At 41.0% G+C, this 27631-nt stretch overlaps 1 protein-coding gene across 2 annotated transcripts in view; it reads right to left on the reverse strand.

Annotated features, from left to right (window-relative positions):
* SMURF2 (SMAD specific E3 ubiquitin protein ligase 2) overlaps positions 1-27631 on the reverse strand; it is a 56964-nt gene that overhangs the window by 20931 nt on the left and 8402 nt on the right. Inside the window, exons 1-6 of one of the 2 annotated variants that reach the window (XM_065034132.1) lie at positions 17317-17457; positions 10649-10667; positions 8769-8807; positions 7465-7573; positions 3813-3946; positions 2605-2670 (exon numbers count right to left, since the gene is read on the reverse strand). In XM_065034132.1, the coding sequence (XP_064890204.1) occupies positions 2605-2670; positions 3813-3946; positions 7465-7573; positions 8769-8807; positions 10649-10667; positions 17317-17376 (427 nt within the window). In that variant the 5' untranslated portion in view covers positions 17377-17457. Of the gene's footprint in view, positions 1-2604; positions 2671-3812; positions 3947-7464; positions 7574-8768; positions 8808-10648; positions 10668-17316; positions 17458-27631 lie in introns of those variants that run through there. The other variant, XM_065034131.1, reaches the window with a different exon arrangement.

Genomic DNA, 27631 nt, shown 5'->3' on the forward strand with positions numbered 1-27631 from the left:
AACATCACAAAGTTACAAAAAGATGTAGTAGTCCTGGTGATTTTTGCCAGAGAGTGCAAGATTCCAACAACAACAATAACAACGTGTTTGGAAGCTCAGGATTTCGGGCCTGCAAAAGATCAACCCAGGGAGCCCTGGGTTTGATTTATCCTAATCAATATTAACTCCTAGTTTTCCACAAACACTAAGGATACAAAGCAACTTCTTACAGCAAAAGACACCTTAGGTCACCTATGATTTTGTTTTGGTTGAAATTAAACTTATTTATTCTGCAACAAGCCCACACATTACAAGTTGACATTGCTGCGTGTGGGCAAGGTTCAGCAAGCAATACACACAGACAAAAATGAAACTAAACAAATTACCTCCTCTTTGCCTATGTGAGGATGAAAATTTGTGCACGGCTTCATTTTGTAACGAGTAAGGACTCATTTTTTCTGCACCGCCACATCAGAAATAAAATGGTGGCACAGAAGAGAGCTGCAAGATTAAGACACAGTTCAGGTGCCCTTTGCATCCGCTGCTCATGAGCATCCCCTGCTCTGCCCCCTTTTGAGATAACCCCAGATATGTCAGGTAAAGATCCCCTTGCTCCCCGTCCCAAATTATCAAGGCATACCCACTGTGCACTTGATTTCTACGGTTATCATCTGCTGAAGGGATCAATTACATTTTAATATTGTTTTCCAGTCTTGCATAGCCTCTTAATTTAAGCCAGTTTATCATCAGAAGGACTGAGAGTGTATTTATAACTTGTTCTATCTTATTTATTTTTAATCAAGGTTTCTCCACCACGTAACTACTGCAGTGGAATTAACGAGTTTTATTCAGGCTTATTCAGCCATTCAACAAAACTGCAGCAGTGAAGAAAGATTACAACATAAGGAGATTAATAACAACAATCTGAATTTTAAAGAAGACAGGAGTCTCTGGCATCTTACCAAGGATATGTTACATTAAAACACAGGCCTGACTGAGGAAACCTGACCTTTCTGATGATAAGAGCACAAAGCAGAACACGCAGGTTTGTTCTCGGGCTCTGCTCTAACATGCCGAGCTGTGTTTTTTCAAGGTTTGATGGACGATCCGGCAGCTCCTGCTCCTTGGGGGCAGCCCGAGCAGCACGCCAAGGGAGTTCTGGCTACGCCGCTTCCCATCATCGTGTCAGGTCGAGCCAACTGGTCAGTCTAGTTTATACCCACAACTAGTTTCCTGACAGCTAGCTATCTCTGAAGTGTATTTACTATGCTCACACCGTATGGTGTTTGCCCCAAGGCTTCCCATCCGACAGCCAAATAGCCTTGAGACCTTTCTGCTTTGGGGGGGTATGCTTTTATTGTATTTTATTTTTATTTTATTTTATTTTTTCCTTGTTTTCCTAGAATTCTCAAGTCATGCTGACAGGGCACACTGTGCAGGGCAGCAGGAGGGCACGGCATGGATGATCAGAGGACCAGCATATTGGAGCAATACCAAAAAGCAACCCAAACTGACACCATGAGCACCCTAGAAAGACGACTGGTTTACCCTGCACCCTTCTGCGCAAGCTCACACGGAAAATGTCGTGTTCAAGAATGGTCCGAAGTGTCAGCAACGCACTTAATTCCACGTTTCTAGTGTCATTTGACTCTCTTGTGCTCTTAATACTGAGCAAACACTTGCAGATCAGACACCAGACAGATGGTTAAAGCAACATAAAGAGGTAAAGTCCCAGGTATTATTCAACAGAGCACTCTGAGGAAAGCAAACAAATGCACTGAAGCCCTTATTTGCTGACTGATATTTCAATAGTTCTCCCTGTCTGACAAAACAAGAATGCTGCTTGGATATTATTTGAACTGCGAATTGAACACAAAACCCAGCATGCAAATTCACTTTTCTTTCCCTCATGTCCAGATATTCTCATTAACATCTTGCCATAAAAATAAAGACCTCCTTATCCTGACCAAGGTTTGCTTTTTCACTTCAGTGACCTACTAGAAACGTTGCCATCTGAAACAACTTACAGCGCACCAAAAAGAGGGTGTTTTGCAGTTGTTTGTGGACACTCGTTTTTCAGTTTGCCAGCTTCTTTCTAATTCTGAAGTTATTTAAGGTTTATGAGTTAGCAGAATGACAAAGCACAGTTACTGAGGCTGGTGACAGACTTGTTAATAACCTGTGAAAACACAAAAGGAGTTGACCAAGTCGTCCCAGCTCGCTCCTGTCACAGCAAGATGTTCTACTCTTCCGCCAAACCTACAAGAAGTAGATTTGCAGGAGCTCTCAATGGCCATGAAATTTGCAGTCAGTTTTCACAGGGACTTCAGGCTCCAACTGTCACCATTCTTATACAGTGCAATTAAAAACTTTCTAAATAACTTTTGTGTTACCTATGGTGTTTTATGTCCCAACGCTTGTAATAATATTTGGGAGTTTTTGTTTTTGCCTTTTTTTTTTTTAATAATTTATTTTTATTGTCTACATACACACTTCTAGCTTGAGGTTCAGATGACTCCGGCACTAGACACTGAATCTGGGAAACACTAACACCTAGGAAGGGTTTTCCTACAGCTACTATTAAGCTCCACGAGAACTAAAAGATATAACCCCCCCCTTACTTACCTACTATCTGTCCTCTGACAGTATCATTGTCATTTGGCCCAAGCTTGCACAGATCCAATCTCTGATCTACAAAACAAGGGCACAAAGCATAAGTCACACAGTATTTGGCTACCTTTGAAAGGCACATTGAAGTACCATGAAAACCAAATTCAGGCTACTGTAAACTAGTTAAGACTTCAAGAGATGGGGGAAGGAAGCAAAACGAAGAATTGCCAGCCAAGAATCCATTTTTCATTATTTTAGATCAGAAGACAAGACTGGACAACTTTTGCTTTAACATTTTTCCTACTTCACAAAGCTCTTTTGACAAATAAGAAATTAAGTTATCCTAGATTGGATGTCTACAGTGATTGCAAGGAGTGTTTTGAACTCCCTTCCCTTGTGAAGAACAGAATGCACTCCCAGTTCAACCCCAACACCGGTGCAGCACAGACCCGTGTTCCGCACTACACAGGGACAACTGCATAAAACCGAGCAAAGCGTAATGCACTGAAGCGTTCATCTAGTGACAAATATTTAAAAATGAGAGCTTCAGTTATGCCTTTATCACCGAGGAACCTGCTGTTGAAGGTAAAATCACAATGCTTCCCTACCAGCACATCACTTCTTTCATTACCCATAGAGCCAAGTACTACTTTTCCATCAGAGCAGTGACCAGTTTTGTTAGAAGTAAAACAGCACCCATGAGGATAATGAGAAACAAGCATCTCACATGTTAATTAACTTCTGAAAAAGTAAATACGAAGTGCTCAAAGTGTTATAAAGCTCTTAATACCTTATGACAAAATTTACTAATTAATTTTGAAGGCACGTTAATTTTTAAACTACAAATTTGACTTCGAGATACATTTACCCTTTTGTTTACCCCTTAAGACTCGCAATTTTGAAAGTAATAGAAAGATAATTTGAAGGTAATAAGACTCTGTCTTCTTTGGGAACTGCAACACAGTTCAGCACTGACAATCCCCAGCCAGACTGTGGCACTGAAGTGACCACTCTCCGGAGTCGAAAAACCAACAAGAAGCTATTCCCATTTGAAGCTATTTGTGCTGTCCTTAGCCACAAAACACCGTTACAAACTACCAAACCAAGTGGAATAGATGAGCTTACAAAAAACAACAAAACCCCCAATGAACTGTCACTCTCCAGAAGTGGGTGCATGAAAGTTTGGTCTGAAAGAGAAGAAATTGAGTCTTTAGCTTACTTACAACCAGTGTCTTTAAGGCGGTTGATTGCATTGGAAAGAAGCCTCACACAACCCAGAAAACCAGCTCCCTGCTTTTTATGAATTTTCTTGTGATTCCACACGCTGATTGTTATTGAATCCGACTTGCCAATATATCTGAAAAACGTAGAGAAGCAGCAGTGTGAGTGGCACTTACTGAATATTTTGAAGACACTCCAGAAATCACCTTGGGGAAAAAAAGGATTATCAACCATCACATTAAAAATTTAACATACTTTATATCGGCAAGAGAGAGTAAGCTAACGAATCTTTAGGAAGCTAATTTAGTATTGAGAAAGCTTCCGAAAGGTCCTGTTTATAATATACGTTACATAGTACGAATGCGAGCCGTTACGAAGCGTTCCCAGGGTATTTTAGCAGAGGCGGCACCACGTTCCCCGGCTGCCCCGCTCCCTCCTCGCAGCGTCACCAAGCAGGGCTTTGCAAAGCCCAGATCTGCGTTTCACCGACCTGGGGAAACCTGGACTCTACTTGCTTTGTGCTCTTTTATTTTTGCTATTTTTTGTCCGAAGCTTTGTTCTTCAGAAGCAATTACTTTGTAAACCAGTCTTTGTTTTCAAAACTTTCAGAGGACGATTTCAAAACGCCCAAGATAAATCAGCTATCGCCAATACTGAATTATTATAGTTATTTCAAGTCGAGGAAAATGGATTTGGAACTATGGCTTAGATCCCAAGAACTGCTTGTAGCTCTCCCTTCCCAGACCACAAATTCTGGCCTTCTGCAGTTTAGTTCCAAGTCCTTTTAATTGTTTTTGAAGGAAAACTGATCAAACAAAACCAATGCCTAAATACATCTCCCCCACTAAGTCTTTATCAGCTTTAAAGCATCTTGATATTTTCATAAGGATAGAAATGATACTGTCAAGGTTGGCAAACCAAACAATTGAACTAACTGTCATGGCTCCAATTGCACCTGTGATCAGGTAAGTTCTCAATTAGCACTTGTTTCATGTTTCCTTTCCCAAAAAGCTGAACTTTGACCGCCTCTTTTTCCCACCTGCAGACAGGGACTGACCCAAGAAGACAGACAAGCCCACCCGCAGGCACGGACCCACGAGCACGGTTCAAAATAACCTGTGCGCATTGAAAAAGCAAAACAAAACGCAAACTTCACACACACACCAAAAAAAAACCCCAAGTTTTGTCAATAGGAAACTGAATTGCATAACATAGGTCAGATTTTTGGCCTCACAACCTTGACAATGCCAATTTTGCGTAAAGAAACGAGAGATGAAGATGGGTATTCACGTGCACAGTTGCAGTCTACAATGTTTATGTACTTAAAATAAATTCTTATGAGAACAAGTTAAGTGCACTTAAAAATAAAGACTTATCAGGACCTGTCTTGAATTTTCCACTTTTCCTTGTTGCTTTAAAAAAGTCAAAGGTATATGGTTAAACACAATCTCATAACACAACAGTTTGAATGATATGTAGAACAGCTGAATATACAACAGAGTTTCCAAGAATCACTGTAACATTGCGGGTGAGATTCTCGTGGGGAGACGCAGACACTGACCCATCCACCCCAAACAGGTGAGGACTTCATATTCCTGCTCTACCTGCTCTGATTTTCACACCAGAAAACCCAGCCATTCATGCATTTAAAGGAAATAAGCAAGACAAGCTGCATTCTCCAAATTAAAATGTGTTCTTTTTTCCCAGAGGAGGAAAAGAAATAGTTCAGTAACTGCAAGCTGGCTTCATAGCAAAATGTTTCATCTGTATTTCTGCACAATTTCAGGCATGAAAATACATGGTTGCATTTAGAGAGTGACGGTAGGACAAGTTGACATTTCCAATTCATTTGGTGGATAAGTTACATTTGTTTTACATCATCTGGCAATAAAGTTCCAACATAAAAGCCTGAGCTAGGAATTTTATTTGTTATTAAAAAAGAATGTTCCAAAAAGTAAAGCGAAGAAGTTTAAAAACAAAACAAAAGCGCACACACCATTTTGTTGGATGTTTCTCTCTTCCTCCTCATAATTAAAGTTCTTGGACTTTTTTATTTGTCTTAAACTCTACCCTACCAGCAATATCTATTTCACAGCTTCAGTACTCCAGAGATAACAGGATTAGTATTAATGAAGCGGAAAACTGGAAATTCAATTTCCGTATACATTATGTTAACTCCCATGTTTCCTGAACCTGTAAAATTAGGGCTCTAGATAAGACTTGGACGTTCGGAAATTTTAAGAAAAATGCCTAAACACTTCCACTACTAAACAAAAATCAAGTACATGCCATACTAGAAACCTCTAAAAGCCCTTGAGCTGAACGGCCAGATCTGCTGATATGGGCCAAACACAACCCAGAAACGCTTTCACCCTAAATGCAAAAGGGACCAGCTTCAAACTGGTCTAAACAGCCATGTTTAGGCAAAGTTGCTGCAAGCTCTTGGAGTCTAAGCTCCAAGAGGTCTCTTGGAGTCTAAGCTAGGATGGGATTGTCTAAACCAGCACTAAGCAGACCTGTTGCCTTTTTTCATCCCCGAGAAAAATCCAGGATTGTTAGTACTAACTTGGAAAAGCAGAGCTGGAGGGTTGGGGGAGAAGGTGATTCTGGCAGCGCAGTGCAGAACATGAAGGCACCAAACTGCACCAGAACCTGCAGCGAGGAGGTTTTGGGAAGAGGAGCAGCTGCACAAGTTGGGTGAGGTTACGTTTGAGAGGTAAAACAAAGGAGAGCAACGAGTCCATGCTGAGCCTGGGGATGTGATGGGCACAAAGATGGGACCAGCACTAGGCTTTGGATGTGAGGTCTGTAAATGTGTTAAGTTTGGTTATTCAAAGCTCTGAGGACACGTCTGAACAATAGGGAAAACACAAACAAGCCTGAAAATAAGGAAGGGGAATACATCCAGGGCAAGCGTGATATTTTACTGACATTAAACTGCATCCAGACTGCAACTATTTGGCAATTTCTCTCTGGAAAGCCTCCCGGATTCGGCCCCCCGCTACACACACCCATCTGGGCTGAAGAACCTAAGCGACTAATTCAACTGCTCCCCTTCACGCTAAGGTCTGAATTAAGAACCACGTAAGGCAAAAGCAAAACCTTTTTTGTTCTCTATAACACTGCAACAGTCTCTTCAAAAAAATCTTCTATCACAGAATATCTATTATGCTGAATCAGGTTAGCAAGCCACAAAATTCCCTTGGAATCAGCAACTTAATTGAGACATCATTGCATAAATACATCGCAACAGATTCATCTTCCTGTGACATTTGCATATGCCATCACATGATATATGAGACTGTTAATTAGCAGCAGTGTTCACCTGTTGTATGAATTCCAGGCTGGGGACACTTCAATCAGCCCAGTGCAGCCAAGAGGCAGTTTGACAGCACATAAGCCTATTACAGTTAGTTAAAACCCAACCCAAATCCTCCCGGCAGGATGCTGCAGGCATCACCAGAAAACCAATGCGCTTCGATTTTCAGGGAAATGAGAAAGTGGTACATTTATACTTGTATTTTCTACTGAAGCTAATAAACTCCGGGATATTTTCCCAAACTGTAAATAGGACAGTACTACAAACATCTGATAATTTCTGTGTACTTTAGAGGGTGTCACTTCAAACCTTTGGTTATCACGGTTACCACCTACAGGTCATAATGCTGATTCCATTTGGGATCAAGTGTATTCTTCACAGTATCTGTAGAATGGCATTGGCCAGATCCGTCCACCACAACCTTAGCGAATGGATCAGGAAGTCCTAAGAGGAGGAAAAGAAAAGGAATTTAGCAAATGGATCTGGAGGCTTTAAAGTCCTGTGTCATTCCTTTTTTTTTTAAATATATTTTATTTGAAGTTGCCTTTTACTCATAAACGAGAGCCATATTTAATGAATGGAAAGAACATGACAAATTAAGCACAGGAAATGGCTAAATTAGCAATTTATTTCACTGATACAGACCAAGAAAAAGTTGTGTAAGTAAAATACATTGGGGAAAAAAAAATCTGAACACCTTAACCTTCCTAATTCAGGATTGAGTAAATTCTCAGCATGCAAATAACTCAGCAAAAGGCAGAGAAAACAGATTTACATTCTTCCTATTTTTAAGATTAACTATTGCCACTATTTCTCTTGTTATTGGTATTACACTAAATCACCTATAACATGTTATTCTTGCTTTTGTGGTCCACTTTTTATATTTTTCCTGCTAGCTTTCTACTTCATTTTCTGCCAGTTTAGTACAGTGGAAACACCAAACACAGGTTGAGTTGATCAACAAATACCAGCCCAAAGATGGTGCTGGGCTGGTGATGGGGAAGGAGGAAGAGAAGAGCGGCCAACAATGAGCTTTACTGCACCTGCTCCTCCAACCAGCCCATCAACTGACACATAATTCTGCATCGTTCCTTCTTCAAGATATTTGCTAACTCAGGTCTGATCTCAGATTTTTTGTGCTCCCGGCCGGCGGGCGGGTGATGTGTGCGGCCTACGCAGCCAACAACAGCCCTTCTGCCTCCCTCATCCACCTCTGAGCACTCCTTTCAAAACATTATTAAAATTAACTAAAATATCATTTCAGAGTAGGCATTATGGCAATTATTAATAATCAGGATGCACGTCTGTCTGCTGGACAAAAAGTTCTTCTATGAAAAACATTTTAATAAGTGTGGCACTAATTGAGAAACATGTAATTTGCCTGAGAGAGTAGATTTGTTTCCCACTGCCATCAAAAACAGAGAGTGTGGCAGCGTTTTAATTATTATTATGCATCTGTGATGAGTGTCACCTAAGAAAAACTTAGAAGCCCTGAAATAAAACAGTGTGAAAACATCAAAGCCCACAGTTCCCTTAATGCAAGTATCTTAATACAATGACCACATGTAAACACTGATGAACAGAACCCGGACAATAATCACCCCATCTATAAACATACAAAACTTCAACAGCTACTTACGGAAAAAATCCTTTTTCACCAAGTTTTTTGCGCACAGTACTGTAAGAAAAACAGAAATACAAAATTAAGTTACCGATTCCCAACAGAAGGAAAAACAAAGTTACGTTACCTGTGGAACATTCCAGCAAAAGATCCTTCGTCATTAGAAAATAGTGCACTGGGCAATCCAGGCTTTTCTGTTATCCTGCCTGGAAACCGAACAGAAATTTTTACCTGAAAAACATTTGGGTGGAGAGGACTGACTTCTAACGGCAGAGTTCTGATGGCTCCTAAGATAGGTTTTATCTCTAGAAGCTGATAATTGTTTCAGGCTTTTTTTTGTTTAAATTAAAAGGGAGGAACATTTGCATCTGTCAGCTAAAAATATGACGGGGAGGACAATCTCATACGAGAATAAACTAAAAATAAACAAGTAAATAAATAAATGAAGAAAGGTCAAAGGGACAACTTTTCTATAAAGATGCCAAGGTACACACAGAAGACTTCTCCTCACAACATGCACCACTGTTCAATTACATCTGCTTATCTATTATCACAGGTTTAGTAAGCAGGAAATATTAAATTCCCCTGCAAAACATTAAAATATTGTCCGATTTCTTCTACAGTAGCTGCCCAAACAAAAGGAAGCAGAGGTCTGTGAACGTTCTCAGGGTCATTTCCACCATTATGGCAGAGAAGCACCAACTTGAACAGCTCTGCATGTCTGCACAAAGCTACACATTATTCTAAATCAATGGCATTAACGTTTCCCTAATTTTCGCATTCATAAATATGTTGATTTTAGTGCAACTGCTGTCCAAGGGAATTCAGCACGGTAAAAATCAAGCTAAAACTCTACTCACAGAATCCCAGAATGTCAGGGGTTGGAAGGGACCTGGAAAGCTCATCCAGTGCAATCCCCCCATGGAGCAGGAACACCCAGATGAGGTTACACAGGAAGGTGTCCAGGCGGGTTGGAATGTCTGCACAGAAGGAGACTCCACAACCCCCTGGGCAGCCTGGGCCAGGCTCTGCCACCCTCACCGGGAACAAGTTTCTTCTCATACTTAAGTGGAACCTCTTGTGTTCCAGTTTGAACCCATTACCCCTTGTCCTATCACTGGTTGTCACCGAGAAGAGCCTGGCTCCATCCTCCTGACACTCCCCCTTTAGATATTTGTAAATATTAATAAGGTCACCCCTCAGTCTCCTCTTGTCCAGCTCCAGAGCCCCAGCTCCCTCAGCCTTTCCTCACACGGGAGATGCTCCACTCCCTGCAGCATCTTGGTGGCTGCGCTGGACTCTCTCCAGCAGTTCCCTGTCCTGCTGGAACTGAGGGGCCACAACTGGACACAAGATTCCAGGTGTGGTCTCCCCAGGGCAGAGCAGAGGGGCAGGAGAACCTCTCTGACCTACTGACCAACACTCCCTCAGTTTAGCTGTGAGGATGCTGTGGGAGACTGTGTCAAATGCCTCACTCAAGTCAAGGCAGACCACGTCCACCGCTCTGCCATCATCCATCCATCTTGTTATGTCCTCATAAAAGTCAATGAGGTTGGTCAAGCATGACTTACCCTTGGTAAAGCCATGCTGCCTGCCCCTAATGACCCTCTTATCCCTGATATGCCTTGAGATGGCACCAAGGATAAGTTGTTCCATCAGTTTCCCAGAGATGGGAAACTGATCGGTCTATAGCTACCCGGGTCCTCCTTCTCGCCCTTTTTGAAGACTGGAGTGACATTTGCTTTCCTCCAGTCCTCAGGCACCTCTCCCGTTTCTCATACCTGGAGTTGAAGCATGTTTAGGAAACAGACTCTCACATCATGGCCTGCTCCACAAAACACTCAAATAACGTCCTTAGCATGGTATAATAAAAATCCAGAGTTACTAAGGACTTCCACGTGCCCAACAATTTAAAGTCTACTCCAGCCATGTACTTGATAACAACTTACAAGACATTTAAAGAAACATATAATAAGAGAAACTTAGAAAAATGCTTCTGCAATTCCTTAAGATTTTATTACACCAAGAACATGCTCAGCCCCAGTTGTCAACAGACACCACTTGCCCAAGAGCCAAACGAGGTTATTGCTCATCCTCCATCTAGTGGTGAAAAATGTCAAGTAAAATGCATGCTTGTATAGATTGCCATTTTCTAAAGTATCTCAAAAATGTGTAATTATTTGCACAATTTCACCCATTATAAGCAACGGGAATTGTCAAGTGAAGCTGAAGGCTTTAAATCCAATAGTTAAGTCAAAATTCATCTACAGCACAGTGAGCCATACAGTGTGTTCCTGAAACTGTATAACGTCCAAAACAAAAGAGGTTTGACTAATCTTTTGAGAGAGAAATTGCAAGCTTAACTAATTATAAATGCTTCTTTTCAAAATATTAAGCAGGCCTGCCAGTGCAATTTAACCAAATTCTCATTTTTATAAGATCGGGCACACGTACAAGACGCAGACTAATAACCGTTTCCCCAGCAATTAGCCATGAGTGAACAAACTAATGTTTTTGGCTCAGGATTTTCCTCTCTAGTAACCACATTTAAGGAAAGTCAGATGTCAACCCACTCCAGCTTTGTCGGGTTAACAAAACAGGAGAGATGCTGAAAAACCTTCCATTAACAACTCCCTCTCTGCCAGGTATTTCTAGGTGAAAAAGCCCCGGTCCCTGGAGCAGCAGTTCAATTCTAACCAGAACAATCCTCTCATCTACCTCAGGACTTTGGTTTTTGGACAAAACTTTTCCCACTGGTGGGAAAAGTACCAGAGTTTACGCTTCACTTTTCCAACAGTTTCAACACTATATTAAACCCTATTCTGAATATTCTGATAACCAACTGATTAATAGCTCCTCGAGAATAAAAACTCCGGAAGTTTGGTTTCCTATGGATTTAGGTTTAGTGGCTGACCGGATGCTGTAGCTTTTCCTCTCTTTTCTTTTGGCGCTGGAGGGGTGTTCAGACAGACACCCTCCCTCCATCCTCAGGTCACTGCTGGGGTCTCCTCTTCACGATTCTCATAAAACTCATGGGACTTAATTATCTCAGAGGCCTCTGTCTACACAAAATCAGAGCCAAAGATTTGAAAACCAGAAAAAAACCACAACGAGACTTCTTTTTCATAGAGATTTTCTTTTTCAAAGCCAAGTTAAAATGCTGATGGTTCTGGACCCAACCCATCATCTGGACCCAGACCCAACCCACGCGGCTGCACCGTTAATAGAGCCTCTAAAGTCACAAAGGTGCTGAAGAAGCTTATTTGTTTTCTGTGTGTGCTTGTTTTAAAACATTTTTAATTGTTTTTAAATAAAGTTGAGCTATTTAAACTTGCACTGAAGGTTCAGAATACAAACCAGTGTCTGCATATATTGACATTGGTTTGAAAATAAAAAAAGGAGGAAGCAAGGTACATTAAGTGCATCATCAAGACATTAATGGCTCCTAGTGCACATATGTAGATGAAGTATTTATTGCAAAGCACCAATGAGTCAGAGGACAGCTATGTTTTGTATTTATTGCAGACTTCCTGGGTAGTCTGCAGAAAAGAGAACATTAATTTTCCAAAATGAAGGAACAATATATACGCGCCAAGACAAACACGCTCATCAGTTTTACATACTATACGTTCATTAAATATCTCCTTATCGCGCCTTATGATCTCATTCTAACATACGCTACTCAGGTCAGTTCACAGAAACACGAAGAGAGCACAACATTCTAAGCTACCCAGTCTCCTTCCACGACTCCTCTGCTACGCAGAGTTCTCAAATACTCAAAAATAGGAATTAAGCGAATCACGTTTGCCAGTTTCCTTTTTCTGATTTATTACTGCAGTGACTGACAAAGAACCGCTTACTGAAAATAATTTAACTCTTGCAAGGAAACGCAGCATATTTAATATCCCCAAACTCCTGTAATCTAATTTATGTGTTAGCTATTAATATTTACATGCAATTATAGAGGGGAACGAAACAACTGGTTGAACGCACAAAAAACCTGAAAGGAACTATGATTATTGAAAATTTGAATTTTATAGAAAGACATTTTAATCATTTTCTGAACTCTTTTTGCTAGCCACTGAAGAACTCCTTACAAAGGCTTTTTATTTTGGAATGATTTTTACAGAAAATTCAACTTTTTATGACATCAAACTGTTGTTATGGAAGGTATCCTATGTTATACATTAACAGTTTTATATAAGTATTTTTGAAGTATGTTTATTTTGGAATAGCAAGTATACGTGTAACACAAGCTTTCCGTGCTTAAAGGGAAGAAGAACACGCACAACATGGAGAGAACCACTGGAGGAAACGGCAATGAAATCGAGTGAAAAGTGATAAAGATCTTTGAGGTGTCACAGAATCACCGCATGTTAGATATGATCTGAGTCTGCACTGATCCTATTCACCTGCAACGGCTGCATAACAGATTTACACCACTTGTTAAAGCAACATTAAGAAAAGAAAATGTTATCTGGATTTAAGGAACTTGGAGGTTTAAGGGCAGCAATCTTGTGTTCAACCCTCATGGTATTTCCAACCTATATAAAACTGTTTAAACCAAACTGTTTATAGCCACTTTGTTCACCACATTCCTTCATACCTGCAAACCAGGAATAATACTGCTTTGTCTCACAGGTACATTTTAGTGTTATGTTACCTGTATGTTTGTACACTCTCATCTACCTGTTATAATGTCTCTTGATTTATGACATTATGAGGTTTAAACGTGCTTGCACCCAGCAACGTGAGGTACTAGTATCTCAAGGGTACAGCTGTAGACTATCACAACAGAAATATATTGGTTTTTAAATTTCTGTATTAAAAATAAACCTTTCTTAAGGAAATACTTTTTAAATGTGTATATTGGAAAGACACAGGAAGACAGGTAGGAAAAGAAGAAGTAATCCCAATGTCAATGGAAGCAGATGAACACATCATCAATGCATTGAAAACTCAGCAGGTGATGGAGTGAGAAAACAATCCTGTCCCTCATGTCGGACACGCTGAGCACCCAGCGCTGAGGCTGTGGGGAAGGGGAGGACCGGGTCCAGACCCAAGACTATGGTTATTCATCTTCTGGCTTTTCACTTGTCATCACTAGAGAAAAACTAGTTCGGCCTTCTGAATCCAACCAGCAGTCGTAACATTGCAATTCCTGTTGTTTTTGGGGGGTTGTGGGTGTTTTTTGTTTGTTTTGTTTGTTTTTATTTTATTTTTTTCCTTTACCCAAGGCTTTTTCTCCCAGAAAAAATTGCTTGTTCCAGAACATATAACATGCGGGACAGCGAGCAGAAGGACAGCCCGCCTATCCATTTTTACCACAACAGTTCATTTTGAAGACAAGTCCTTCTTCCCCCTACAGAAACACCATCTTTTAACGAAAGCCATTAGCACTGCGTTTTGTGATCACATCCCAGTTGTTTGCATGTAATACGCGGCGCAACACAATCATTAAAATAAGTCCCAGCTGTAGAAACACAATGCGGTGCTGTTGCTAATGTGTGTTGTGCTGATAATGAATGGCCGTCTATGCTTTAATCTGAATAAAGCTCCCAACTGCTCTGTCTGTCCTTGCCAAAAATTCCCCTTCCTCCTCCAGACTGTGGTTGCATTCCAATTACTCTGCTGATTGGAATGAGCCTGTTTGGGGGAGGGAGACGCATGAACACACCCCCACCCTCCTCGCCTTCCGACGGGCACCCCTGGGACCCACGAATTGTTTGGGGTGTTCCCAACCTAGGGCTGACACAACAGACTTTTCTCCGCGTTGCGTAAAACTCTTAGTAAATTTATGTATTTGTTTTAGAAACAGACATTTGCGCCAAGCAAACAGCACACACCGGGCACAGGTTCCAGCAGGAGAGCTCGATACTTTAAACATCTCTAACAAATTCCTACTGTTTTCTTCCATTGTTGGCACGCTACCCAGAAACTTACATTTTTCTGCTTGCGTTCCCTCCTTGGACCTGCCTAAATTCCCACATGGAAAGATATAAACCAGGAGGTCTCCAACTATTCATTGAACAAAGGGCTGTAAATAACACCATACGCATTTGCAAATACAGCTGCCGAGGTAAGAACTTTCTCAATTAAGGTTTTGAAACAAAACTGTTTATCCCAACTACTCACATTAAAATTTATTTTACAATTAATCTGAGGAATTTTTCGTTTTCATTTCCTTTGAAAGATGTTTTTTTTTTCCTGCAGGTGAACAAGTGACGGAACATGATGATAAACTAAGAATTTACTTTCTGTTAATGAAATTTATGCATTTTAGGAAACTGCCATTGATTACTGGCCAAGAAGAGACACACAGGTACACCTACCAAATATACGTTTTACAGGTGCATAGGGATTTTGAGTGAAGAAGGTATTGGAACACCAATGGGTAGGACTGGAGCAGTTGACCATTACCCCACCCGTGATCGCTGATCACTTCTGGAGCGTTTCACGTTGCACCCAACAACAAAGACTAAAGACACCGCAGCTGTTCCTCTGCCAAATCAGGTCTGGTGATCATTTGGACACAAGGTTGATCAGGAAGCTCAGCTGGCTTAACAGAAAATTCACCTTGTGTGGAGCTGGATTAGTCGGCCATGGGCTCCAGGAGCTGCGGTGACACCGTCCCCAGCTCTAACGCAAAGGATCCATAACGGTGAGGCTCTTCAGCTCAAACACCAAACAACACACCCACACCCTGCACCATTTTCATTTCAATTCACACTGCTCTTTTTTCCTCCTATCTGTTTGGCAGTTCCAGACACTCATTTAAGAATTAATTTATATATATATATATATATATATATTTGCCATCAGGGTACCAAAATAACTCCCTAACACGGGTTTTCAGAGAAGCAATCTCAACCCGAAACGCTTGGGTGGAGTTTTGTTTGCTATTTCCCAAAGCACACTCAGAAGCACAGAATTAAAGCACTGCAAAAAAGCATTTCTCTTGCAAGTATACAGACAACTGCTTTCAGGCTGCTCTATTTCACTTGCTATTGACAACTGCTCTTTCCGAGTCTCACAAAGCACCAGAAATTTAGAATAACCTACTAAGCTCTAAACTGGAGTTAGTACAAAATACGTAAGGGCCAGCATACTCTTCTTAAGAAAGGTCTAATTATTTTCCCCAATACTTTATCTGAATTTCACTGCTACTCTAATCAAATCACCAACATCATCTTCTGGAGTCGTGAGCGAGCTGAAAGAGTCACCAGTCACTCCAGTGCCTTTTCTTTTGCTGGGAGCAGTACAGAGGCAGCTCACGCAGAGATGAAGGTGCCACACGGGGCACAGGGGCGCCCAGTTCACCCAAGGACGCCAGACGACGGATGCCGATTTCAGACGCATCCTGCTGTGTCAGATTAAATGTAAATACTCTCCGCCATCCCCTAGATCCGTGGTTCTGCAGCGGGGAAGCTCAGCGCGAGCGTTGCCCTCTGGAGCAGCCAAATCTCAAACCACTGGGTATCACCTGGGCACCTTCTTCTGATGTTAATTAGGAAATACAGAACCCCATCCCTTCTGCCTCAGAGCTACGGGAGCCGGGACAACGCGGAAGGGACGGGAACTTCTCTGCCATACTCGTACAGTTCGTACTGCTAGGAAACTCATTTCCAATTATCTTTCAGAATTATGAGCCTAATTCAAATCTAATGTAGATTTAGAATCATGTACTGATTCTAACTGTCTTACTTGGACATTAGAAGGACTTACTATACCTTAGAAGGACTCAGAAGTCCTGATGAATCTTTGAAGTGCTATTAAATACCAACCCACCAGGTTGAAAAAAAACCCTACCACATTCAGCACTAGCTCCAAGTGGCATATAAAAGCATTATTGGTAGGTTGATATCCAAACAGAAGGCAGATAGCTGTTAAATAAACTATTTGACAAGACATATTAGGATACCGTTAGTATTAGAAAAATAATTTTACCAAGATTTTCCTTCAATAATTGTTAAAATTCTAAATTGTCCCATAAACAACACTTCTGCAAGTTCAACACAAGCCAGATGCTAAATCCTTAATGCACTGCGTGTGAAATGAAACTCATTTCAAAGGATCACACGCACCTGCCTATACACATTGCCAGTTAGAACTCTGTGCCCGAACAAATCAGAATTATTCCTCGGGGGCTAAACAAACAAAACCACAAGAACTTCCATTCAGACACCAAACAGCTATATGGATTACCCAGAAGTCAAAAATGTCCTAATAATGCAATATACTTTGAATCACTGCAAAACACACCAGAAACTAACACAGTGACTACGTTTTTCCTTCCAATAGACTCGCTGTATTAAATTCTGCCTACAGGGTTGCGCTTTGACTGGTTTTTCAATCCTAGACCCACATTTCTTGCGTGTAATATAACTCATTGAGAAACGGAAGAAACATTAATAGAGACGCATCGCATCACCAAATACAAACAGCTAAAGGCAATATATCATTCATCTCACGCAATAATAAATTCTGGGACAGAGTCTCCAAGGCTATTTTAAATTCCCGTTAGGGGGGAACGACACAACAGTGACTCGAGACTCCGGCCGTCTGCGCCGGGGACGCCTGAGCAACTCGTGGACACGGCCAGATGGAGCCTGCCCACATTTGCCATGTTTAGACTCCTGTTTTAACATCACCACGTCTACTTCACAGTATTGTTTTACTGCAAACAAAAGGCTTCCTTTTCCACTTCTCCTCCCTTATTCCACTCCAGGCCAAAAGTAAAACAAAACAAAAAATCCCACCCTCCCAGCCCGCACCATTGAATTCTTCCTTGGAGCAGCTAACGCATTCACATTTCCTAGATCCATTTGGCGATGGGCTCGCTGCCACACACGTCACCAGCTCTATTCATGTGTCCGGTTTATTTGATACGCCTGTCAAGAGGTGAAGGAAAGAAATTCTGCTGCCACTTTGGCCACGAAGGTAGTGACCCCTCCACGAGCATCGCAGATCTTACCATGAACACACAAGCCTCTTTCATAGAGATTCATCTTTGAACCAGTGCAAGTGAATCTGGAGATGCAAAACCTTAAGTTGAGTTTGTTTTGCCTTTTTTTTTTTGCTATATAGCAAACATGCAAATTAAACCTGAATGCTCCAGGATCAAACCATCCCCACCAGGGCTCTGTGTGAGCACGGGCTTCAGTCGCAGCCTCAAACAGCGAGAGAGGCAGAAGGAACACGTGGGGAACTCGAAGCAAATAAAGGCTGTTGTGAATATTTGCACGTCCTGGTTTGGTGGGGATGGAGCCTCCCAGACCAGCCAGGATGTTTCTGATGCGTAACCTTCACACACTAGAAATTCCACTTCACTTCTCCACCCTGCTCCAGAACGGTTTAACCCTCACGCATTGTCCATTAGTCAATAGCTGAAAAACCGCTGCGGGACCATGAAGTCACCAGAATACAGCACTTACACGGACTGCGCACTGTGCTGGGCAGCTGGGGGGGATGGACAGACACAGCTTTGCACTAACAGCTATTAAAATACTTTAAAAAAATGTCAGCAAACACCAATTTTCAGACCAATTTCAAAGTTCTCTCCCGTTTCTCAAATTTGCAGTAAGAATAAAATTTATTCTAAGTTTATTCCAGCAAACAAAACCAGCGTGGGAAACAGGAATCCATCAAATACGAGTGAACCCACCAGCTTTGCTGTTCCATTTGCTGTATGATCTTCCCAATTACAATTAAATGTATTTCATCTTCCTGCAGTACGAAAAACATAGTTCCCATGAAGAACTTCTAAAGGAACATTACCAAGATTCACTAATCTCAAGCCTGCACAGGTGGTTATCATATGCAAGTGTGAGCAAAGAAAACTCTGTTACGAACATTAACACAATTATCCTAGAAATACAGAAATAAAATAGTATTTAAGAGCTCAGGCAAAGCAAAGGGGGTAGTCTTGTCTCAAACACTTAAGAATCACAGTGCTAAAATCTTACCTGAGTTTTGAAGGCTTGTTTGAAATCCCAGCAGCTGGTTTTTAACCAAGACCCAGCTTAGATCGAAGTGATTATTCCAAAATTATCAACTTGCAAAACCACTTTGGGAGCACAGGATTCTTCCTCCGAGGACGGGTAAATAAAAAAGGTAATGTGGACATTTTCCCCATACATTTCTCAGTTTGCTTTGAAGGGAACAGGGGTGAGGGAAGGAGAACATGAGAAACAAATTATAGCTCTGTTCTGTCTGATGTATTTCATGCACCTCTGAAAACGTGCTGGAGGAAAAACACGCTAACAAGAAGCAGAGCCCTCGGATTTGTTTCACTGCAATAAAACTCTTCACTCTCTGAATGATCTATAGTAGAGGCAACGACAAAAGAAATTCATGATCTAATTACCAACCAGACAAAAAAATGCCCTGAATTTTAAAAAGGGCTTCAGACAAGAGGCACCTGCAACTAACGCAGCGTCCTGGGGCTCAGGAACTGCGGATCCAGCAGCTCTTGGGAGCGTTGCCATCCCTGTCGGGACAGTCACACACCACATTAAACAGGAAGGCGCAAAACTGTGTCTCTGCTGCAAACACCGTCCTACAGGGACACGGCTGCTGCGGGGGGAGGCAGGAGAAAAAGAACCACACACACACAAAGACACCAAAAGCACGCACGTCGTGACTTATTCTCATGCCACTCTTCAGCAAAATGCTATAAATACTAATTTTATCAAAGGATTGTCAGCTGCTAAGAAACAATTCCCAAGCCATGACAACAGCTAAGGTGACAACTTCTGTAAGGGGGAATAAAAAGTGAGTTCAAGCATTTCAAATATACAACTGGAAAGAGTTGAGGGATTTTTAAAAATCATCCCCTAATAAACAAAATTTAAAGAGTTCATGAGGATCATTATTTCAATACTATCACTAGTAAAAATCACTAATTAAGTAACCACCTTAACCTAAACTCCTAGTTCAGCACAGTTATGTTTTACTACTACATCTGATGCACTGAAATCGTATTATACGAGGAACAGAGTGGTGATGTACATACACTTCACGTCCTCCAGCATTATCATCAACATCCACAACCACAGACGTGGGTTCTGATCTGTCTCCCTGATAATATGTGCATCCTGCCCCCTCCTCCTTTAATGTAGTTGAAATATTTAAGCGCAATGTCCTTATTATTTACCCTTTTTTTGGGAAAACTGTTTTTAGGGGAGCGCTTTCAACGCTGGAAGCCGTCTCTCTCTGGGCCTTAATAGTTCGGCTTCTGCCAAAAAAAGACAGGGTCAGCAGAAAGATGTGTGGACTATATAATTCACATTTACCTGGTTACTAAGCTTATGCCTGTGATTCCATAATTCCGCCCCTACCTGCACAAATGTAATGCCATGTAAGTGAGGAAAACAGCAGCTGCTTAAAGTACATACAGAAAACCAAGACATCACCAGTCATAACTATGAAAACTCCCCTGTACCTCGGCCCAGTCTTTCTTCCCCATCAGATAACCATGAAGCCTCATCTCCAGAAGATCATTATATCAATAGACTACACAATTTATAAACTGATTTAGTTAAATGCTTGCAGTCCTTTCATAGGAGCAGATTCCGTTTGGTTTCTCTGTGTAAACAGATGTGTTCTACAGACCAAAACCAAACAGTTCGAGAAGCTGCTGCTGTTAAACACAGATGAGCTAACAGGATGAGCAATCTTACTTAGTTCCACAGAAATAAAGCAACTTATATTAAAGCCCCATCTTTCTGGTTTTGCTTTATTTTTATACAAGTTGCTTAAATTATTTAGTCAAATCAGTACAGTTTATATACTACCGTAAGACATACTATGAAAGGGATTTTAAAGAAACAGCACACCAAGCAATTCAGATGAAATAGCTCGCCAATATGTGAAAATCTTGCCCCCCAAAAAGCTTCCCATGAAATTTAAACTACACCTTCTGAAATCTTTTGGGAAGATGCAACATTGAAGAGGTGAAAAGCCAAAATGTTTTTTGAGAAAGAGAAGCACATGGTAGAAGATAATAAGCAGTGGAGAGTGAAGCCTAAGAAAGATAATGGGAAGCAGGTGAGACTGAAAAGGAGGAGTATAAAGCTGATTACATTAATGTAAAAATTATAACAGTGCGAATCAAGACTCCTATCAGCATAGCAATGAATAAAGATTCAGGAAGGTATTTGCAGGAAGTTAGAGGATATTTTATTACTAGGCCTCTATAAAGGCAGAAGAGCTTTCAAGTGTAATGAGCGTGCAAGCGATTTCCATTGATCTCAAACACCAGTTATGAGCTTCATGAAGTCTGAGTGGACACAAAAGGGATTTCAAGGGGACACAGAACTGGAAAACCCTCATTCAACCCAGTGCCTTTCATTTGAGAAACCCTCGGCCTCCTGCAGCTCCACTCACAAAGCGTTACACTAAATATCACTTGATTTCTACCGTATCTTATACGGCTGCACACGCCAGGTAAGAGCAAGAACGCCAGACCCGGGAATCTTTACATTAATTTCCCGGGCATGCTGCTCCTCGGGTATCTGAGCTGATACCCGGCCTCCCTCTCAAAACAGTTATTTGCTAAACAATGTTTTAACGTACCAAGTGAAATTTTTCCTCTAACGACTATCTTCTTGCATGTCAATTATTTAATACTAAACACTTTCCAATGACCTAATTCCGTCTGTTTCCCTATCATCTACATACCTTAGAGGAAATACGACAATTTATATTAAATAAAACAAGACCAGACACAAGCTCAAACTCTCATCAGCTCTACGAACAATGAAGGAATGGGGCACAAGCCTTTTCTGCCCTTTACATCCCTTCAACTATAAACTGTACCTCATTTCTGCATTGATTATTAACTAAATTTAAGAATTCACAAACGTATTTTCTGTTTATCTTTGTGCACTGTAGACTATGAATGGCACTGTCAATGTAAATAGATACAAGTATTTAAAATATTGAAAATCAAAACGCAGTGACCACCTAGTAACTGGCACACTACATTAAACTGTATCTCCAGCCGATTGTCTGCTTTCACCCAATACAAGCAAATGAATCAGTTCACCAAGTTCTGCGAGTGTCACTCATGTTATACTTGCATTCCAGACGTGTAACAGTCTGGAATCACTAACAGGTGACATTGCCAAAGGGTGACAAGACGGGAGTGCTTTTGGGATGCATGCAAACATTCTGTGATTTAGCTCAAAGTCAAAAAAGTACCTAAACACATTCGGGCTCACAAAAGAGAAATTAGAACAAACAAGTGAGCCTCGTGCATTTTGATCCTAAACACCGACTGCTGTTCAGGAGACAATAAAAAACACAGGATCGGAGAAGATAAAGTGTTAATCGCATATTTGGTGGTTTATGAGCCAAAGCAGTCTGAGGTTTAAACTGCTTCTGCTCGGTGCTCATCCCATTCAGAGACGATGAATCATTTCCCATTTGGCAACACTCCTGCCTACAAGACTGTCTTTGCGATTCCTCCCGTATCCTTGTAATAGATTTGCTAATTTAGTACACCTGACTTTGAGCAAATCTATTGTTGCCAGCTGTCAGACTAGACCTCGTCCTGTTTATCAGACACATCTAAACCATCCTGTCCTGCCCCGCTCACCGAAACGGAACACGCTTTGCTAATCCCAGTGCACTAAATTACTTTCTAATATCCTTGTTTTCCTTACTCTGCCAAAATACCAACATATCATAGATTTAAAGCAACAGCAAAATCGATTTATCCACAGCAGCTGGGCTCGGACCAGCTTGTCCAACAACCACATTTTTTTGAAGTCATCTTTGCTGTGCTAGTCATTCTGTCCATGAATTCCTGAGTTTCAGCAGCAGAGGTCTGACTCTTTCAAACAAAGGTAATACAAGCTCACAGGGAGTGTATTCCAGTTTTTTAGGCAGGTCTCCACAGCTCTTTAAAAGATAAATCAGAGCAAAACAAAGTATTAAACGCCTCACACACACTAAAACATTTCCTCATTTTCCCCAGGGCTTTGTGAATGCAAAAGAAACTGCGTTACTTTCTGTTTATAAATATTTGCCTGGACAGCAGCTTAAAAGGGTACGGGCAACAGAGAAAATATGTGGGGGTTTTTTTGTTGTGGGTTTGGTTTTTCTTTTTTAAACCTACCTAAAGAATCTGGGAAACATATGAAAAAACAATTTGTGTGTGACATTTTTACTCCTAAACAAAATCTACCAGAACTTAAGTCTTTACATTCTTTTATATAAATCAGTTACATGGATGCAAAGAAGCAGACTCGCTCTTTTTAGGTTTTATACTCTGCCCAGAATTCCTACTGCGCTTTAAAAAGCTCTCTGTGCTCACAGAAACACATCCCCACACATTACAGGCTCCTTTGACACTTTTACTCTTCCAAATACTTTAAAACTCAGTATAACCAACAAAACCATGAGAATGCATCCACTCCGCTAACAAAAAACACAGAGTATTTACATTCCCCTCTTCCATTTTCGGGGGCTGTGGAGCCACTTACTCACCTCTATCATTCAAATCCGGCTTTGTTAATTCATGCTAAGCAGTTAATTAACGTGAGCAGTCGAGGAAGCCATAGAACAGTTTGGGTTGGAAGGGACCTTAAAGATGATCTAGTTCCAACCCTCGGCTATGGGCACCTTCTTTTTTCATGACAATATCCATGCAACAAGCAAAATAGGCTGATGACGTGACTGGTTTCAGATAGGAAAACAAAAGCACAGGAGAAATCAAGAGCGCAAACTGCACACAGGAAAGAATTGGTGATCATTTAGGCTACAAGTAGCGCAGATCGCTTCTGCAGCACAGATACACACAGCATTGGTAACGTACACTACGAATGACAAAAGTTGTAGCAAGTTCCTACAACAAGAGGAAACGAAACACAAGGAATTTATGGGTGCAGTTGGCAGCAAACGTATGTGAGGAGGTTGCTACACTGCAGTCACGTTCAGGGCCTACACAGCCAGTCTAGGCCCCTGTAAAGGTGTTGCTCTCACAACTAAAAAGACCCATATATATATTTTTTGGACAAGTTTTTTCATTGTATAATTTAACATGATGAATCAGATACTGTATTTCAAGTATTATTCATCTGTACAATCTAAGCTAGCCCTGAGTAACCATTGAAGAAAAATATCTGCCAGGAAAAAATAATCCAGAGTATATGATTCATTCACTTCTGAAACAATAAAACGGCTCATTATAACAAAAAAATAACCATATTGTAAATATTTTCGTTAAAAAGCAGCCAAATACAATGGAGAAAGCATGCCCTTTAAAAACAACAAACATACATCTGTATGTGTGCGAATAAAAAAACCTTGTTGGGAAAAGGTAATTCCATAAAATACACTTAACGCTATATCTGATGGAAACTGCACTCTATTCTTAAGCTATTTAAGAGTCTTAAAACAACGAACATATAGCTCACCTCTCAAACTCTGAGAACTCACTACGCAGCTGATAAATGGATACTTACTTGAGCACAAAGTGATATATGTTGTGTATGTGAGAAAGAAACAGACTGAGCATCACAAGGGCTCCTCCACAGCTCCCTAGGAAGTAGTTCAGGCTTTCACAGGCCTTAAATCATAAAAACGGGCATCAGGTGAAAAAAAATCAAGTATTTAATAGCTTTATAATCGCCCAAAGCTCAAGAAGGTGTGAAAACGAGCAGCTTTGGGGAAAGAGGTCTCCATAGGAGCAGGTGTTTTGGCCTTGTACGAATCCAACATTGGGGGAAGAGAGAAGCCTTGTTGAGCATCAGCAAGAAACACTGTGCAAACATGAAAACAACTTTAAAAGCTCACTTTTCTTCATGCTTAGAGAATACTAAGTGTAAGTTAACTTAAAATGAAACCTTGTCGTTTCACCTTGTATGAATTCACTTATTTTTAGTAATCATACATCTGATAGCACGCATAACTTCTCACTTGGTCTATATGAAGCCATTTTCTGACCAGGCCTCTAAAAGCAACTTCAAACAGGACACGATGCGTTTCTCTTGCTGGAGCTACACCTGCCCGCTACGTGGAATTTCTCATGGGTTTCCTCCCTGTTTGAACTCTTTTGCAGACTCATATGTGGCGTGTGTTTAATATACAGAGAGAGTGAAGATCAAAGTTTTTCGCAGCACAGGGAACTCAGTATAAACAAAGCACAGTTTATTTTATCAGCCCACTACACAGCAAGCTGTTCCTGCACAAATCCACTGGTGACAAACTCTGTAAAATTAGAGAACCCCCCTCTTCCAGAGAGAAAACATATAATGCAAGACCCATGAGAGCACATAAATGATGACTGCCACAGCTTTCTCCATTTGATATTTCACATATTTGTCTTGACTCTAAAAAAGGTCAAATCTTCCATCCAACTAACTCATCACCAGCAAATAGTGCTTATCTGGAAAAAAAATTAATTGTAATTCCAAAACCTTTGTGAATAGCTGGCATGTAAATTAGCGAAGGAAACATTAAAAACTACAGAACTCAATTATTATCACATATTACTCAACAGAAAGCATTCAGACCCTTTTAAAGCAAGAAAATAGTAGCGTTAATGAAGTGACCAAGACATCACAGCATTTCTTAGAATCAAGGATTAAAAAACAAACCACCAAACCAACCTTCAAGTTTGCTGAAGGCTGAAGAATTCCTTTTGTTCTACATGTAAGGAGTAATCCTGATCTTATCTGCAAGCTTTTCTTAGAATTATGTTATAAATCATGGCCACTTAGAAGCCAGCCCTTAATTCCCTCTTTCTTCTAGACAAGATCAAGGTGAACGTGTGGAGCAAAGGAACAGATGGGAGAAATTTTGGGATGGGTATTTTTTCCTGTTTGTTTTTAAACTTCTGACCTCTACCCAACTGTAAGCCCTTATGTTCTTTTGCATTTGATACACACCTTCTTATAAAACACCTCTGCTACAGATGACAGCTTCTTGTACACAATATACTCAAATCAATCACTAACAGCAACACAGCAATGGCATTTCCCAGTTACAAAGCCAAGCGTTCAAAAGTTTGGGAACAGAGAATCTGGGCTGCCCCCCACGACCCTGTGTCACGTCCATTGCTGCAACACCACAGTCTGGGCACCAACAGATCCCCAGCGCCTCGTCCTGCCAAAAAATCAGTCCCCGTCACCCCCAACGTGTCCCAGACAGCCCCTTGTTCCACGTCACTCCCTTCTTCGCCACCCTCGTCCAAATTCTGAACCCTCTGCGTCCTTGTTACACCTCTCCAGCCGTTCTCAGGCCTCTCTTCACATCAGGAGCACAGCGCTGAGTTCAGCATTAAGAGGATGAGACCAACTCCCGGCCCAGCCATTTGTTAAACCGTGCACTACTCCTTACTTGGCTGATACAGAGATATCTGCCTATTACCACAGCCTCGCTTGACAGTGTTCCTGCCCGAGAAGAAAGGATTCACAAGAAAAAAGGATTTTTTAAAAAGATGAACAATATAATTTTCATCTCCTTCTTGAAATTGGTTGAATTTTAACAGGACTTTCCTAAAATAAATTCAGCCCAATGTAGCTATTCAGCATGAAAAATGTCGATGCTAACAGGCTGCTTAACAGCAACTGAAAAGAGTCTTATAATGGGAAGCGCTAACTATGGTTGGCGTTACGAACTCCAACTTGGTTCTACAAGTTCAGCTATAGTTATAAATTCCCCTGACAGCGAATAAAAAGCAAAGACGTTGAGAGAGAGACAAAGCAATTCAAAATTGTGTTCCAATTACACGAAGCAGAAGCAACTGCAGGAACCAGTGCTCCTACTCACCACTGAGTGCGAACGTGACATTCGAAAGGGTCAGGTTGACCAGGCACAGTTTTGCTTCTCATTTACTCCTGCTCCATCACAGAGATGCAGGTGGGTGCAGAACAAGAGCATCTCCAGTCTTGGTCCACGCTAACAACTGTTTGAATATGGAGAGCGAAGTTTCTGAATTTTAATAAACTTACCCAAAATATAAAGCTTTTGAATGGGTCCAAAGTACTACCTCGCATAGATTAAGTTACATTATGCTGATACACAGGAAATAGCTGACCTATTCTACAGGACGAACAATCCACCAGAGAAAAGGAACTTTCAGGAAAAATGATAAATATTGTAACGAGAAATTTCAGGCACATATTCACAATGCCACATTCAGATTTCATAAATGAACAGAAATCTCTTCATGATGTCTTGGCCACAGAAGCAAGTAAGACATAGATAAATGTAAATACATATATAGTACCTCCCCAGGCAGAATAACCGCTGGCTGTTAGGGAACAAAACAACTTCACTGTCTACCCTTGGAGACAGCGCTACAGAAATGTTAGGACCCTTTTAGCACCCCCTCGTAAGACAGGTATTGCGAGAACGCTGTGAATTGCGGGAATAGCTTAAGGAAGGGAGAAAAGGCTGGACAAATATTTTACAACAACCCAGGCACGCCGCCTGTACTACAGAAAATGACTGTTAAGTCACTTTTTCCTTCAAGGCCTTCTCTTTTCCTGTTGCAGAAGAAAGCAGAAACCAACAGCATTTTAAAACATCCTTTGACCTAGTTCTTCAGCAGAAATCCCAAATGTGAAAGAGTTTCACAGAAGAGAACACAACGTGACATCAGAATTTCAGAACCAATCTTGGCCACCCCTGCATTAGTAGGATAATAAAAATGTAAGCCCTTTAACTTTTCGACAAAAAGCACATAGCCAGCTATTTCAGGCAAAAGGGAAATACTGCACAGCATCTTGAATTTACGACAGCATTATTCTATAGGAGCACACAGGCGCTTCCCCTGCGCAGCAGTATTCATTAGCTCCAACAGATATCAACACCAATTTTTCCTCATTCCACACATCCATACTTGACCAACAGTTTATTATCATAATGTG

This window comes from Columba livia, chromosome 18 (genome assembly GCF_036013475.1).
Source record: "Columba livia isolate bColLiv1 breed racing homer chromosome 18, bColLiv1.pat.W.v2, whole genome shotgun sequence".
Taxonomy (NCBI): Eukaryota; Metazoa; Chordata; class Aves; order Columbiformes; family Columbidae; genus Columba; species Columba livia.